Source organism: Limanda limanda, chromosome 12 (assembly GCF_963576545.1).
Source record: "Limanda limanda chromosome 12, fLimLim1.1, whole genome shotgun sequence".
NCBI classification, from domain to species: Eukaryota; Metazoa; Chordata; class Actinopteri; order Pleuronectiformes; family Pleuronectidae; genus Limanda; species Limanda limanda.
In genome coordinates, this window is record NC_083647.1 from 23509701 (window position 1) to 23522905 (window position 13205).

The window sequence follows — 13205 nt, forward strand, 5'->3', positions numbered from 1 at the left end:
ATCGGACGTCGCAGAATTTAAAGAAAAACCTGGTTTATTTTCACATTTACACACAATTCTTCTGTCAAACCGACTAAAATCACATTTTACGTTCACGAGTAGAATTCTACTTTTCAGCATAATCTATAAAATACCAACTGTAAAAATGTGGTTCATAAATAAAAGTGGATTAAGGTAGTTTTGTTCTTACAAAGAGTTTTAAAACATGTTGCTGGTTTCAATCAGAGTGAAGATGTCGCTCATTGCCAAGCTGTTCGTCTGCTCAGCACTCGGGTGGTGATCCTCTGAAAAATCCAAATGAGACAAAACTTGAGTTAAAATCTGTAAGAATCAGTTTCTTCCAGTTTCATGTACAAACATTCACAGGATCGTGTTAAAGAAAATGAGCTCCAGTCAAATATTTGCTTCTCTCCTTTGTTTAAAACAGATTTAAGAGCTTCCTGTTCAGAGTCAGGTTCAGGATTATTAGATTAGATTAGATTTCTTTATTTATCCACACTTTTCACACACAATTCACTTGTTACAGCAGGTAAGAGAAAAACTAAATTTAAGTAATAGTGCCGAAGCACAATAAAAAATAAAAAATATCACACTATGTACACTAGAGTACAGAACCAAACAACCTGCAAAACAGACACTGTACAAAAGCAGGTACTGGGGAGAAAGTGGAATGATGTAAGTGTTATTGTAATGAAAACAAAAATATTATAAGTAATATTGCAACAGGATGAGGAGCGTGTTTGTTGTACCTTGTTGTAGAGTTGTGCGTTCAGTCGGTAAGATCTGTATTCTGATTTCCTCCGCGCCTCCTCCCTCCTCCTCTGCTGCTCCGGCAGACTCTCATAGATCCTGAAGGAGAAACACAGTTTAGACAAAAAGTCTGAAAACCAGACTTCAGCTGACGTTTCAGACAAGTCTTCAAATGGTGAATCGACATTACTCATAAAGAACTTCTCCAGTCTGATCAATCACTCAAAGTACTTTACGAGTTCCATTCACTTGTTCACACACACGTTCATACTTCCACCTCTTAGCCCATAGTCATTGATCTGATTAGATTAGAGATCACACTAATGCAGGGTCACAGATTTCATGAAACTAACTATTTCAACTCCTCAAGTTCAAACTGGTGCCTGATGTGTTGACGTGGGAAAACTTTGCTCATCGGCTAAGTCAGGGGGAAACAAACTCGCACCACATGCGTCTTAGATGATGAGACTCCTATTTACTGATGTTTACATATCGCTCAATATCTATAATCATCTATTTCCTCTAATGAAACGATATATACATAAGAGCAGGAACTCACAGTTTGGACCTCTGGATCATCTCCTTCCTGGGAACAGCCCTCCTCATCCCAGCGGTGCCTTCACACACAAACACAAACACACACACACCAGTTACATTTTATTAAAGAGCCCAGAACCTTCACTCTTCTTCACCACACAACGATTCAGTGCAGTACCTGTAGGCCTCGGCGGCGCCCCCCCCTGGCCGAAGAGCTGGTCTCTCTCTCCGATGAAGAAGGCCTGAAGCTTCCTCTCCTCCGCCTGCAGAGCCAGACACGTCACCCTCTGCCTGGACCGAGAGATGAAGCCCGGGCGCCACGTCTCCAGCGCCTCCTGCAGGATGGAGGAGGAGGAACATTAACCACCTTTTCTCTCTTCCACAATATTGAGTTTTAAAAAGGTGAACATCTATTTTCCAAGCATGAGGTTGAAGGCACTGACCATTAACCATAAAATGTATCATTGCACGCAGTTCTTCATCTCTGCCTAAATTTCTACCAGCTCTCTTATAGAAATGTATAAAATTCCCCTGAAATTCTTCCAAGTAGAAAACTTTAAAAAGAAGAGGTTAGAACTTTCCAATATGTACTGTTCATGACAGATCAGATGTGTTAAAGAATCTATATTAGAATTTAAATTGAATCACCTACAGATGAACGTCAGCGCTTTAGGAAAAAGACGAATCTACAAACCGACCTGCAGCGAGACGCGCTTCAGACCAGAGGACGTGGTCTTGGTTCTGGGATCAGGTTCCGTGTGATGAATGGTTCTGTCCTCGTGGACTTGTCTCTGTCTGAGCGGTTCCCTCCACGGTTGGGTCCGGCTGTGCGGCTGGAACCAGGCGGTGCTCGGCCTCCGTGCCGACTCCTCCTGCTGCTGCTGGTTCTCCTTCCTCGCCTCGGAGCGCAGCTCGTCAGCGGAGATGAACCAAGAGACGCCTGGAGGAAAACAGTCTTTTATTCTGGCATTTAACTATTAAAAAGAAACAATAACATTAAGATATTGATGATACAAACTAGATAAGATGTGATACAAGTCGTCGTCGTACCTGCAGGATAAAGCTTTGACGGGCTCCGCTTGCTCTTCCTCTGTTTCTGTGAGGAGTGAATCTTAGAGGGATTCTCCTGCCCTCCTCTTCCTCTCCCTTCACTGGGTGAGGAAGAGGAAATCGGCCTCGGCGCTCTGGTTTCATGAGGCGAGGGGAACGTGGTTCCAACGTCTCTGGTGTGGCGCCGGGTCGCGTTTCTGACGATCTCCAGGTCGCTAGCTGAAAAAAAGACAAAAACAAGCCAGATACTCGTGGGTGTTGCTGGAAACTCTGTGGTTGAATGTTTCTAGCCTGAAATATAAGAAACTGATCTTAAACTAGTGCTCATCACACCTGTCTGGATGCCTTTGCTGAACAGTTTAACCGTCTTCTTTGCTGCCAGAGTGTTGGAGGGTCCGCGGTGGGATGGGGGGGTGAAGGTGCTGGTGGACGACGCAGAATCAGCAGCAACCTGAGGAGCAACATCCAGAGGTTAGAGCTGTTCAGTGACAGAACTGAGAACTGATCTCTGGGCTTTTCATTCAGGATTCAGACTCAGAAATTAAACTAATTCACTAATCTGAATATTTTTCTTTGAAGGAAATTTAAAGCTCTAATATTTAGACTAAAAGTTTCTGCTCTAATAATGCTCTATATTTATTATTATATAAATCATATCCGTCTCTTTCAGACTTACGTCTTCATAAAACCATGAACTTTGAGGTGTTGTGAGGAGCAGAGGAACCAGTCGGTGGATATTGAACTTACCGAGGACACGTCTGCGCCGGTGGTCTCTAACGGCACCGAGGACTCGTCGGTGGTCTCTGACAGCGTGGTGAGGTGCGGGGGGTCTCTGTGCCCCCCCCTCCTCTGTTCCCTCCCTTCTTTCTGCTTGTTGATGGTGTTGTAAAGTTTCCCGAGGCCGGCGCCGCTCTTCGGCTGCTTGACTCTGTGGGCGCCGAAGGCTCGGACCAGCCGGGCCGTGTCCACGCTGGAGACGGAGCCCGACGCGGTGGACAAGCTGTCCGACCCGTCTCTGTCTGCGGGACCGAGGAGCAGACTGTGGGTGGAGCTGTGGGAGCGAGTGGAGGAGAAGGAGGTGCGAGTGGTCTCCGCTGCAGGCTGAGATGTTCGCTGGGCCTGATGAGGGACGGGAGGGGTCCTCTCCTCGTGTAAACTCCCATCATCCTCTCTGCTGCTGGGCCTCTTCTCTTCCATCGTGGCGTCTTCTCTCCTCCTCCCGAGCTGCTGGTTCTCCTCCTGCTGCTCCGACCCGTTGGTTCTCCTCCTGCTGTGGATGAGGCGGGACAGACACTCCAGCCTCTGCAGCAGCGACGCCTCTCGGACGCTGGTTGGACGATTCTGCTCGATGGTCCAGCGCTCGCAGAACCTCTGCCACAGCTCGTCCAGACTGGTGTTGCTGGGTGGGGGGGCCGGGGCAGAGACGTCTCTCGGGTGCAGGTCTCCTCCGGTTTGAGGGACAGAGCTCTGGACCAGGTGATGACTCGTCCTGCGCTTCAGCTCCAGGTGAACCAGCTGAACGGTCTCGCGGTTCCTCTCGGGCTGATCCTGACGAGTGGACGCCATCGGGCTGGTTCCCTGGTCTCTCACCCGGGCGTCTGGGTTCTGTGACAAAGACGATCCGGTGAAGGCCAGCGGCGCCTGAGGGGACGGACGTGGAGTTCGGCTTGTGCTCGTTTGTGAGCTTTTATTTGCCCTCACCGAGGAATCTGCAACAAGAAAAACACATCAGGTGTTAAGACCGAATAAAGAGCCGATTTAAAAAAATATTTAATAAATGCATCGAAAAGCTGGATCCGGGATGTGGGTGGTTTGTGTTTGGGGTAGTTTTATTTTATTTTATTCATTTATGTTATTTTATTTTATTTCCCTGTGATTTTATTACATACATATGTTATTGTTTTTGTATTAATGACCTATTGTATATTTGTGTTTGTTTATTTAATATTTTCATATATATATATTTTTTCTATTTTATTATTTGACTTATTCCTAGTTATTATTTTTCCTTTATTGTTTACCTTTGTGTGTCTATAAACATTGACAGGTATGAGTACATGTGAATATATATGTTGTTATTGATTACTGTAACATTGATCTGTACCTTGCTACATTTCTCAGTAAAATAAAAAGTTGATCACAAAAAAAAAATAAATGCATCGAAGTGAATCTCTGGATCTCGTCTTCAAACAGACGTCTACAATGTCCTGGGGCCTCGTTAGGAGGTACCCCCCCCCCCCTCATGGTGTCTTTAGTCTTCTGAACATAATTGATCATATTATTTAAGGGTGTTCAAACAAATTTGCTGTAACTGTGGACTAATGTAATGAGCCGTTTTCAGGGGCCTCAGAGGCTTTATCCTGCTTTGCAAACGTCCGTCTACACTTCAGAAAAGCAACAGTTGTTTACCTTTGAATAAACTTTATAATCTGCTTAACCCAACGTTTAATACTTGATAATTTAGTCTTTCGGTACATTTATTATTACTCTTTCCCCTTTGATCAAATTATGTTCTAATATCGGAACTATTGTGAAATAATCAGCACTTTCTCAAGATGTTTGCAATTCCAACATTTAGTTATAATGATTTAATTCAACCAGAGTGACACAAATATTAATATTAACCAAATAACTGACTATTTTAATCAATAGCTGGTTTGATTTAGTTTGTTGCTGTAACTCTTATTACAATTTTTAGTTGTTTGCCTTCATTTCTATCTTGGTCTCATGTACAGCTGACTTCTCCTGCAATGACTGTAACTGCTAGTTGACTTTGCCATAGTATTTTATTGACGAATTGTTTTATACCTTGTATTACTGTGTATATATATATGCATATTTATTTCATTCCTATTTATTCAATGTATTAACTTTTAATGTATCAACTTTTTTATTGTACCCTCGGCACCATTGAAAATGAGGGTCTTATCCCTCAATGTGTCTTCCGAGGCTTAAATAAATAAATATTCAAATATAAAGCACATTGTCACTGTTTTGAAAGGTGCTATATAAATAAAATGTATTATTATTAAAGACAGACTTGGTGATTATTGCTCGTTTCACTCAGTCAACACCTGATGTGGACGTACCTCTGTGTCCAGGTTGTTGCATTCTGCCGGCGGCCGTCCTCAGCCTCTTGCTGTAGATGCCCTCCGTGTGTCTGATGGTGACGCCGCGGTCCAGCCCCGGGTCCTGGCGCCCGAGGACCTCGCTGCTGAAGCGTGGGGCCACGGCGTCGTCTGAGCCTGCTCACAATTCACAAGTGGTTTGTTACCTGGTGGTTTGTCTTAATGTCTGAGATAACAGACGAATGAAACTGCTCAAAATGAGACAAATCCTTTCATTTTCAGGCAGAACTGAACAGAAGACGTTTGAAAGACGTTGAGTCGACAGCCCCCCCCCTCTGTCCCTCCCCCCTCTGTCCCTCCGCTGGGTCCCGGCTCTGCCTTTGTCTGGTCCAGCCCCTGAACATGAATAATTGATGTGCTGCCGGGTGTACGTTACAATGGAGCAGCTGCGCCCCGCACGGGCTCAGGGGAAACGGGAGCAGAGCCTCGTTCATCACAGATTATTCAACTGTCAATTCAATCCTCTGGACTCATTAATTCCTTACTTTGCGAATTTGCTGTTTTTATTTTTGCTGTGTTTAAGACAATTTCAAGTTTCAGAGTTTGTCACGGGATTTTCCAAAAACTACTTTATAAAACGGGACAAGAAAAACCGAGTGAAACCTGGAATAACCTGATTTAAATGTTTGTTTGTGAGATGATGATCAGATCTTCAGTCGGACACGTTGATAAAGCAGCTCAGTGAAAAGGGGCGGTACCTGTGTGTGAGCTCTCCATGGAGGTGTCAGAGGGACCAGTGGAGGAGACGTCCGATTCCAGCTGAGGGACGTAGAAGAGCTCCTCACTGCCGCGGGGTTTGTAAGGCAACAGGACAGGCACCGCTGCAGGAGAGAGAGGGAACAGGAAAGAATAGAATAGTTAGAATAAACTACTTTCATCTCAACATTTTCATCTTCACATCTTAGAACTCATGAACCCAAACGTCACAGATATTTCACAGCACAAGAGCATATTCAGTTTTCTTCCTGGTCTGATACAACATTTACTTTTTTTAGTTTTTTTGCAAGGGCTCAAAAAGTTATCATACAAAGTATTTGTGAATTTCTTTTTATAATTACTATTTACTAATAATTATTTAATTACAACTTCTGAAACGTGAGAATAGTTTAATAGAGTAGTTTTGTTTTATTTAACTGTTTCCATTTTCACTATTTACTGTAAATTCACAGATTAAATATGAGTCTAATATGATCTACAGATTAATTTATCATGAAAAACAATCATTGGATGCAGGTGCCTCACTTTTAATCCCCGACTCCGCTGCCACAACTTGTTTCTACCCCTGGACTTAAAAACTAAATCCTCCAGATTGAACTTAATCCTCATTCACGACAGGATTAAGAGATAAATGAACGTTCCTCTCTCCCACACTTCTCCTGCTACAATGTAAATAGGAACAAAAGTCCATTTCTCAGTTCTCTCACATTAAAAGTTCTTTTCATGACAAACCTGCTGATTCGTGGGTTAAGGGTCTTTTGGAATCCTCAGGTCTGGGACGTGGTGTGAAGGCTTCTTCTGGTGTGGAGGTGATTCCTCGTGTAGGAACCACAGATGTAAACAGGGTGGAGGCGTCTGCTCGTTCAAGCTGTTCCCTCTGCACTCCGCTCTCGTACCACTCTGCTGGGCTGGACAGACCCACACCTTCGTCCGGGCTGCTGGGTGTGGATGGAGAGTGTCTGAGGAGAGCAAATTCTCTACGTGGAATCTCTGTCGCTGCACCAGCTCGACTGGAGCTCGGAGCCGAGGCCAAGCTGGGATCAGCTGCTTTCGGGGACAGAGTGAGATGGACATGGGAGACGTGACCGGCTGTGGCAGGAGATTCAGAGGGGGATGAACCTGTGGGTCGTTCAGCTCCGTGGGCTCCAGACACAGAGCTGTCCCAGATGAATAAATCATCTCGCTGATCCTCTCTATTTAAAATCTGCAAGTCTGGAGGAAGGCTTTCAAACTGACCTCCCAAAGCATCTTGCCTCGTCTGATTTCCTGACAGTAACTGAGAACGTAAGCTCTGCTTTCTGGTGTAGAGACGACTGCCCGGTTCAAACCCTGATGTCTGTGGTCTGTTCACTTTCAGGTGAACGTCTGCTGTCCAGAGCTCGCTCGGGTGGAGTGGCTCTGAGCCTGTTCTGATGGGAGGTGCAGGTGATGTGGAGAGAGGAAGGGAAGTGGAGCGCCTGCAGGTGGAGATGGAGATGGACGTGAGGGCCCGAGGGTTTGTTCTGGGGAGGGTTACTCCTTCTCGAGAAGCAATCTCCTGTACTTGTGCTTCGAGAGTGTTTGGGCGATGAGGGTCTCTAAGCCGCGCGCTGGAGTCAGACGGGTTGGTTCTGAGGTCTTGCAGAGGCTGAGACAGCTGGTCGGAGGTGAACGTCTCTGCAGGCTGAGGTGGATCCTGTCTCCTCTGGGAACTGGACTCTGCACTGCTCTCTGTATCTGTACTCAACTGGCTCTGGAAGGAGAAAGAGAAAGCAAAAGACTGTTTCAAACCACGAGACCAAACAATGTCCTCGTGTTCCTCATCCGGCGAATTCACTCATCTGTCACAAAGATTCACATTCAAACGTTTCAGCACTGCAACCAAACCTGGATCCAGAGCAGGAACGAGTTTGTGGAAAACTCGGACATGCCAGGAGAAAGCAACGCAACCATCAAACCAAACAAAGCAGAGTTCACAGCACTCTGTTTTCTATAAAAGACTTCAAACCACCACATCAGTTACCTTAACTGTGAGACCTGTACCGTGCAGACGTTGACAGAGAGATAATGACATTAGAATATTAAAATACAAATGATATGGTTTGAAAAATCAGGATTTAAAGTTGCTTCGTGCTCTAATGCTCAAACTAGACTGGTTGCTGCGTTTCACATGTTTTCGCTGTTTTACCTTCATGGGAAATTTTAACAGCAGCTCCTTCATGATCTCTTCAATGCGTCTTTTATCTTCTATGTCCAACTCCAGAGGCTCACACTGCTGACCCGACACCTTCAGTTTGATCCACTCTGCAACATAAACACACACAGGCTCGACATGGTTGTGTATGAGCACTGACCAAAGCAGTCAGACAGAAGCAGTGTAGATACACATATAGAGGAAACAGAGTATTTGACGTTCGCTATGAAAACATTACACTTTACTACACGACTATAAACTGACTGTGTCTCGACTTTATCAGTGAATAAAGTAAAAGTTGACCCTGAAAGGCTTAAATCAACATGGCGTGAATATAATGAAGAAAAAGAATATGAGCAATTCCAATATGCTTGTGTCCTAGAAACTGTTAAACTGTAGTTTCAGGCCCTGACAGCCTCAGAGTGGTCGTACCTCTGGCTTTGCTCTCCTCGTGATCAGTGATGCTGGACGTACTGGTCATCATGGTGGCCGGAGACTCACTCTGGAGTAACTGGGCCACTCTGACTGCCAGTGAGCTCTCGCTGCTCCCGTCGCTCATCCCTCCCTGGTCGGGGTCCTCAGGGGGGGGGGACGAGGAGCTGCTCTGTGCAGGACCTCCAGGCGCAGGCTCTTCTTCCACCTCGAGTGCAGCCGCCGTCTCTGTCGATGTAGAGATGAGCTGCTGTGGGTTCACAGCGGGTGGAGACTTGCTGACTGGTGGTTGTGTTGGGACTGTATTGTCGGGGGGTGCAGCACTGCAGCCTTCAGGCTCCGCCCGCCTGGCTGGTTTGGAGAGAACAAGGGTTGAACCTGCGGCAGGTGCAGTAGTGAGAGATTGTGTGGAGGGATAATCAGGCTGCCATGAGGAGGTCGTGCTTTCCCGACCTAAAGAGCTTTGCCTTGGTTTTTCTGAGGTTAGCATGGAGTCAGACGACGACCTGGCCCACAGCGAGGAGGAACGGGTTCTGGGGTCTTCGGTTCCGGAGAACGAGGAGTCCTGGAGTTTACTGGTTCTCTTCCTGAAGGAGAGGAACAAGTCGTCGTCGGACAGCAGACGTGTCGCTGCAGGGGAGGCTGAGGAAGTCCCAGCAGACACCACTTTATCCGACTGAGAGAGCAGATTATTGATTTCTAAGGCCTTAGAGCCAACAAAAGAATCCTCTGCACTTTCCTCCAAACTACGACTTGTCTGCAAGGGAGACTCCAAATCTCTTCCCTCGCTCCTCGCCTGAGTTACCGATGAGAGGTCAGAGTCAAACCTCTCTCCTGGCAGGAAGGTATTCTGACTGCTGGTTAGAGTGTCGTCCTGCTGCTGCTGCTGCTGGCTGAGATGCAATGTGGAGGAGTGGGAATCCTCCTCACGCTGGGAGGCTGGTGTCAGTCTGCGTTCAGTCTGGACGGCTTCAGCATCAGATGGAGGAGATGCTCGCTTGGTCGGCTCTGGGATCGATACGGCCGGACCAAGACTGTCAATGCTGAACGGAATGGAAATGCTAGAATCCACTGACAGAATACTAGACCTGGAAAACTCTCCTTTACACGGACTGCCACCTGAAAATATAGTTTTTTTAAATTAGCCACAATGGTTCTGTATCGGTTATCAAAAAGAACATTTGCAAAACAGTTAAAGCCGATCTAGTATGGGGTGAAATATTACCTTCAGAGGGTTGGGTGCTCTTGGACGGGGTTCCGATCGATCCTTTAATTGTACTGAGATCAGTGGGAGAGAATTCAGGTTCTCTGATTGGGCCTCTGGGTGCAAAAGGATTTAATATTGTTGAGGGAGACTGGTCGATACCCAGGTTGTGGAGATACAACTGACAAGGGCAACAGAAAGAGGAAGTTTAGTTGAAGATCTGCTGAAATGTGAATCAACAAAATAAGTGTTCCAGTCCAAAACATATTATAAATAAATCTTGCTTGTTTTAGAAGGATTTACAGTTTTTCAGTTACCGGAATTCGTTCTTCGATGCTGAATTCTCGAGGTCCGGGCAGAGGTGGTGTTGACCGCAGTTTAGAAGTCCAGTAGGGGGCATAGTTATCCACCTCCAGGCTGGTGACAGAAGAAGCTCCGATAGAAGTTCCTAATTTAACTCCACTGTTGTAACTCTCTTGGGAACTTGAGAGTGTAAGATCTCGATCGACTGACACGTCACTGAACTGACCGAGGTTCACGAGAGGTGAGGGCTGAGCTGAGACACTCGGCTGATGATGATGAACATCGTCCTGAGTCTCGTTCTTTTCTTTCTGGGCCGACATGACCACTGTGCTAATAGAGGAGTGGGACTGCGACCGGACAAAGGGGGAGCTGGAGGGTCCTGCTGCAGACCCAGTGGTATCCTTGTCACTGGGCGCACTGCCCATTGTCTCCCCTCTTCTCGGAGAGGAGGAGCCAGAAGGAGCTTCTGAGGATTTCTGTGTGACACTCTCGTTGGGAGCACTGGAAACAGGAGGCTGCTGTAAACTCCGCACCTGCTCACTGAGGATGCGATTCAGGGAGTCGGACACGGCATCGTACGCTTTCTTTTTAGGAGAGACGCCAGAAAATCCCTGCAGTGCCAGACTGTCAAACAGTGACGTGCTGCCAGAGCTCTGATTCGTCCTCCAAGCGTCTACTTTCTGAATGTAGTTCAGACTAGGAAGAGACTGGACCTTTGCAGAGGTATGTTCCTCGTGGCACTGATCTGCTGAGTCTGGACGTTGGACGTCAGGCTCAGGAACAGCTGGCTGTGGAGATATCCCAGTCCTGGATTGATACGAGCTTTCTTTATCAGATTCTATTGCAGACAGTTTCCCTAATGTAGCCTTGACACTGGATTTGGGTGGGGCCTTGAAAACCCCTGGAGTGGACTGAGACTGTGGAAGGAAACCCAGGTAGGACCCATCGACCCCTGTCTGGTTCCCTGAGGACCAGAGGTCTTGCTCTCTGTGCAGCCTTTCCACACCGGATGAAAACGGCCCGGTCCATGGCAGGTCACTCCGATTTTTCCGAGTCACACTCGGCTTGCCAGTGGATGTCTCTGTACGAATCTGAGCAGGTGGTGAAGCACTTTTCTGCTGATGCTTTTTAGCTCCAGCTTCTCTGCTGCGTTGCCCCTCAGCCTCAGACAGCAGCTCCCTGTACAACGCTTCACTGCTGTCGTCCGGTTGCGTGCTGCGGGAACCCATGGTGATGTTACAGGCCTCAGATGACAGCGTCTGTGACGGGTCAGGTTGCTGCGTCTGCTGCCTGGGCAGAGAAGCTTCACCAGGTGGACCTTCTCTTGTAGCCGAGCTTTGGGGAATTCCTGGTTTGGAAGTTTTAGAGCTTTTAGACTCTTGGACAGAAGATGTAATGCTCTTGACAGACATCACAGAGGCAGAGGACAGCGCACTACTACTGCTGCTCGGCATGCCAATATCTTTCTGAAGGATGTCCAGAAGATGCTGGGCAGGGATGTCCTTACTCAGAAACAAGGTGTCATCATCTATAGCTGCAAGCTTGTTTTTAAGGTCTGTTAGTGTCTCAGAGTCCTTCTCTCTGCCACCAACATCATATGCTTGCAGGTCAGTCAGTCGGGAGGGAATCATTTCCTCTTGCCTGCTTTCCTCCTCTGGTGGCATACTGTGCTGGGACAGAGAGCAGCTGCTGCTCGTTCCTTCTTCAGAAAGGATGGTTGCCTGGGCCAAAGGGTGCTGGGACAGTGAGCCGCGCTCAGACGCCTGAGTGGTGCCATCCTGGGGCTGAAAGGTGAATCTCTCCGACGCCATGGACATGTCCGGGTACGCCCTTGAAAAAGTAAATTAAGTAATAAAAATTTTAATTTCTCATCATTTAATGTAGAAAGCCATGTCCACAGAACGAGGAATTCGCTTTTAATTGTTTGGGTTTTTTTTTACCTTAAAGGGGCAAATTCATGGTCACTTTGTTGGAATAAAGAATATTCAGCAAAGTTGCGTTCGACTCGAGAGTTTACAGGCAGGAGGAAGAGAGCTGGAGACAAGTTACTGTCCTGAAATTCTGAGGACACAGAAAATACTGACGTTAATTACAAGCAACATGAACAGGCATCCAACTTAGGACGGAATAAAAATCCTTCAAAATTAACGTTAACTGCCACAAACTTTTCATTATGATGAGATACAAGGCGATGAATTATTAAAAAGAAAATGAAATGAGGTTTTACACACGTACACAGATACTATGTCACAGATACATTTACATAAACACACTGCAAAGGATATTTTATTCTTTGAGTCACAACACAGATTTACAGTAATACATCAATGCTGCATCATCAAATTGTATCCAATGTATTATTTAAAGAGGAGAGGAGAGAGTGAAATTCATTGCTTTTATTGAATGCACATACCCAGCTGCGAAGAGCTTCCACTGGGCTGTAGAGGCCCCCAATCATCTCTTTCCAGTGTAGGCTCCAGCTGGTCCTGTCCGGCTCCAGGAAGACTTGGAGGTCCCGGCTGATTCACGGAGGATTCTCCAACAGACCGACTTCCATCGCTATCCGCCGGCAGCTGAAGAGATGACTCCTCTCTCTGTGAATCACCGAACAAACCAATACACCGTTACTGTCAGTGCCATTCCTCACAGCCGTGTCCCAGCAAACATGAGAAGAAGGAGCTGTTTCCATGGAAGCTGAAAACGACAACTCGCTGTAACACAACTCTGTGATGCAGCCTGGATCCTGTCATGCACATCCTCTACAACCTGCTGGTCAGACAGCAGAGAACCTTCACTCCAGGATCATCCTCCCTGTCACATTCTGTCACATTCTGTCCCTTCATATCACGACTCTCCTCATTAAACCAGATCAGACTTAAATATTCATCACATTCATCAAATCACATCTAGT

General features: G+C 46.5%; 1 protein-coding gene across 1 annotated transcript; it reads right to left on the reverse strand.

The window, feature by feature from the left end:
• Positions 1-16: 16 nt before the first annotated feature.
• On the reverse strand, positions 17-12882 carry alms1 (ALMS1 centrosome and basal body associated protein). Its single transcript, XM_061082184.1, has 20 exons — positions 12708-12882; positions 12235-12355; positions 10309-12124; positions 10013-10172; positions 8788-9906; positions 8310-8465; positions 8185-8198; positions 7726-7914; positions 7534-7639; positions 6915-7271; positions 6164-6286; positions 5427-5582; positions 3085-4046; positions 2671-2788; positions 2338-2556; positions 1986-2227; positions 1466-1622; positions 1310-1367; positions 750-849; positions 17-284 (listed from the first exon to the last, which is right to left on the reverse strand). The coding sequence occupies exons 3-20, from the start codon at positions 12109-12111 to the stop codon at positions 240-242; spliced, it is 6084 nt and encodes a 2027-aa protein (XP_060938167.1). The 5' UTR covers positions 12112-12124; positions 12235-12355; positions 12708-12882; the 3' UTR covers positions 17-239.
• Positions 12883-13205: the final 323 nt, after the last annotated feature.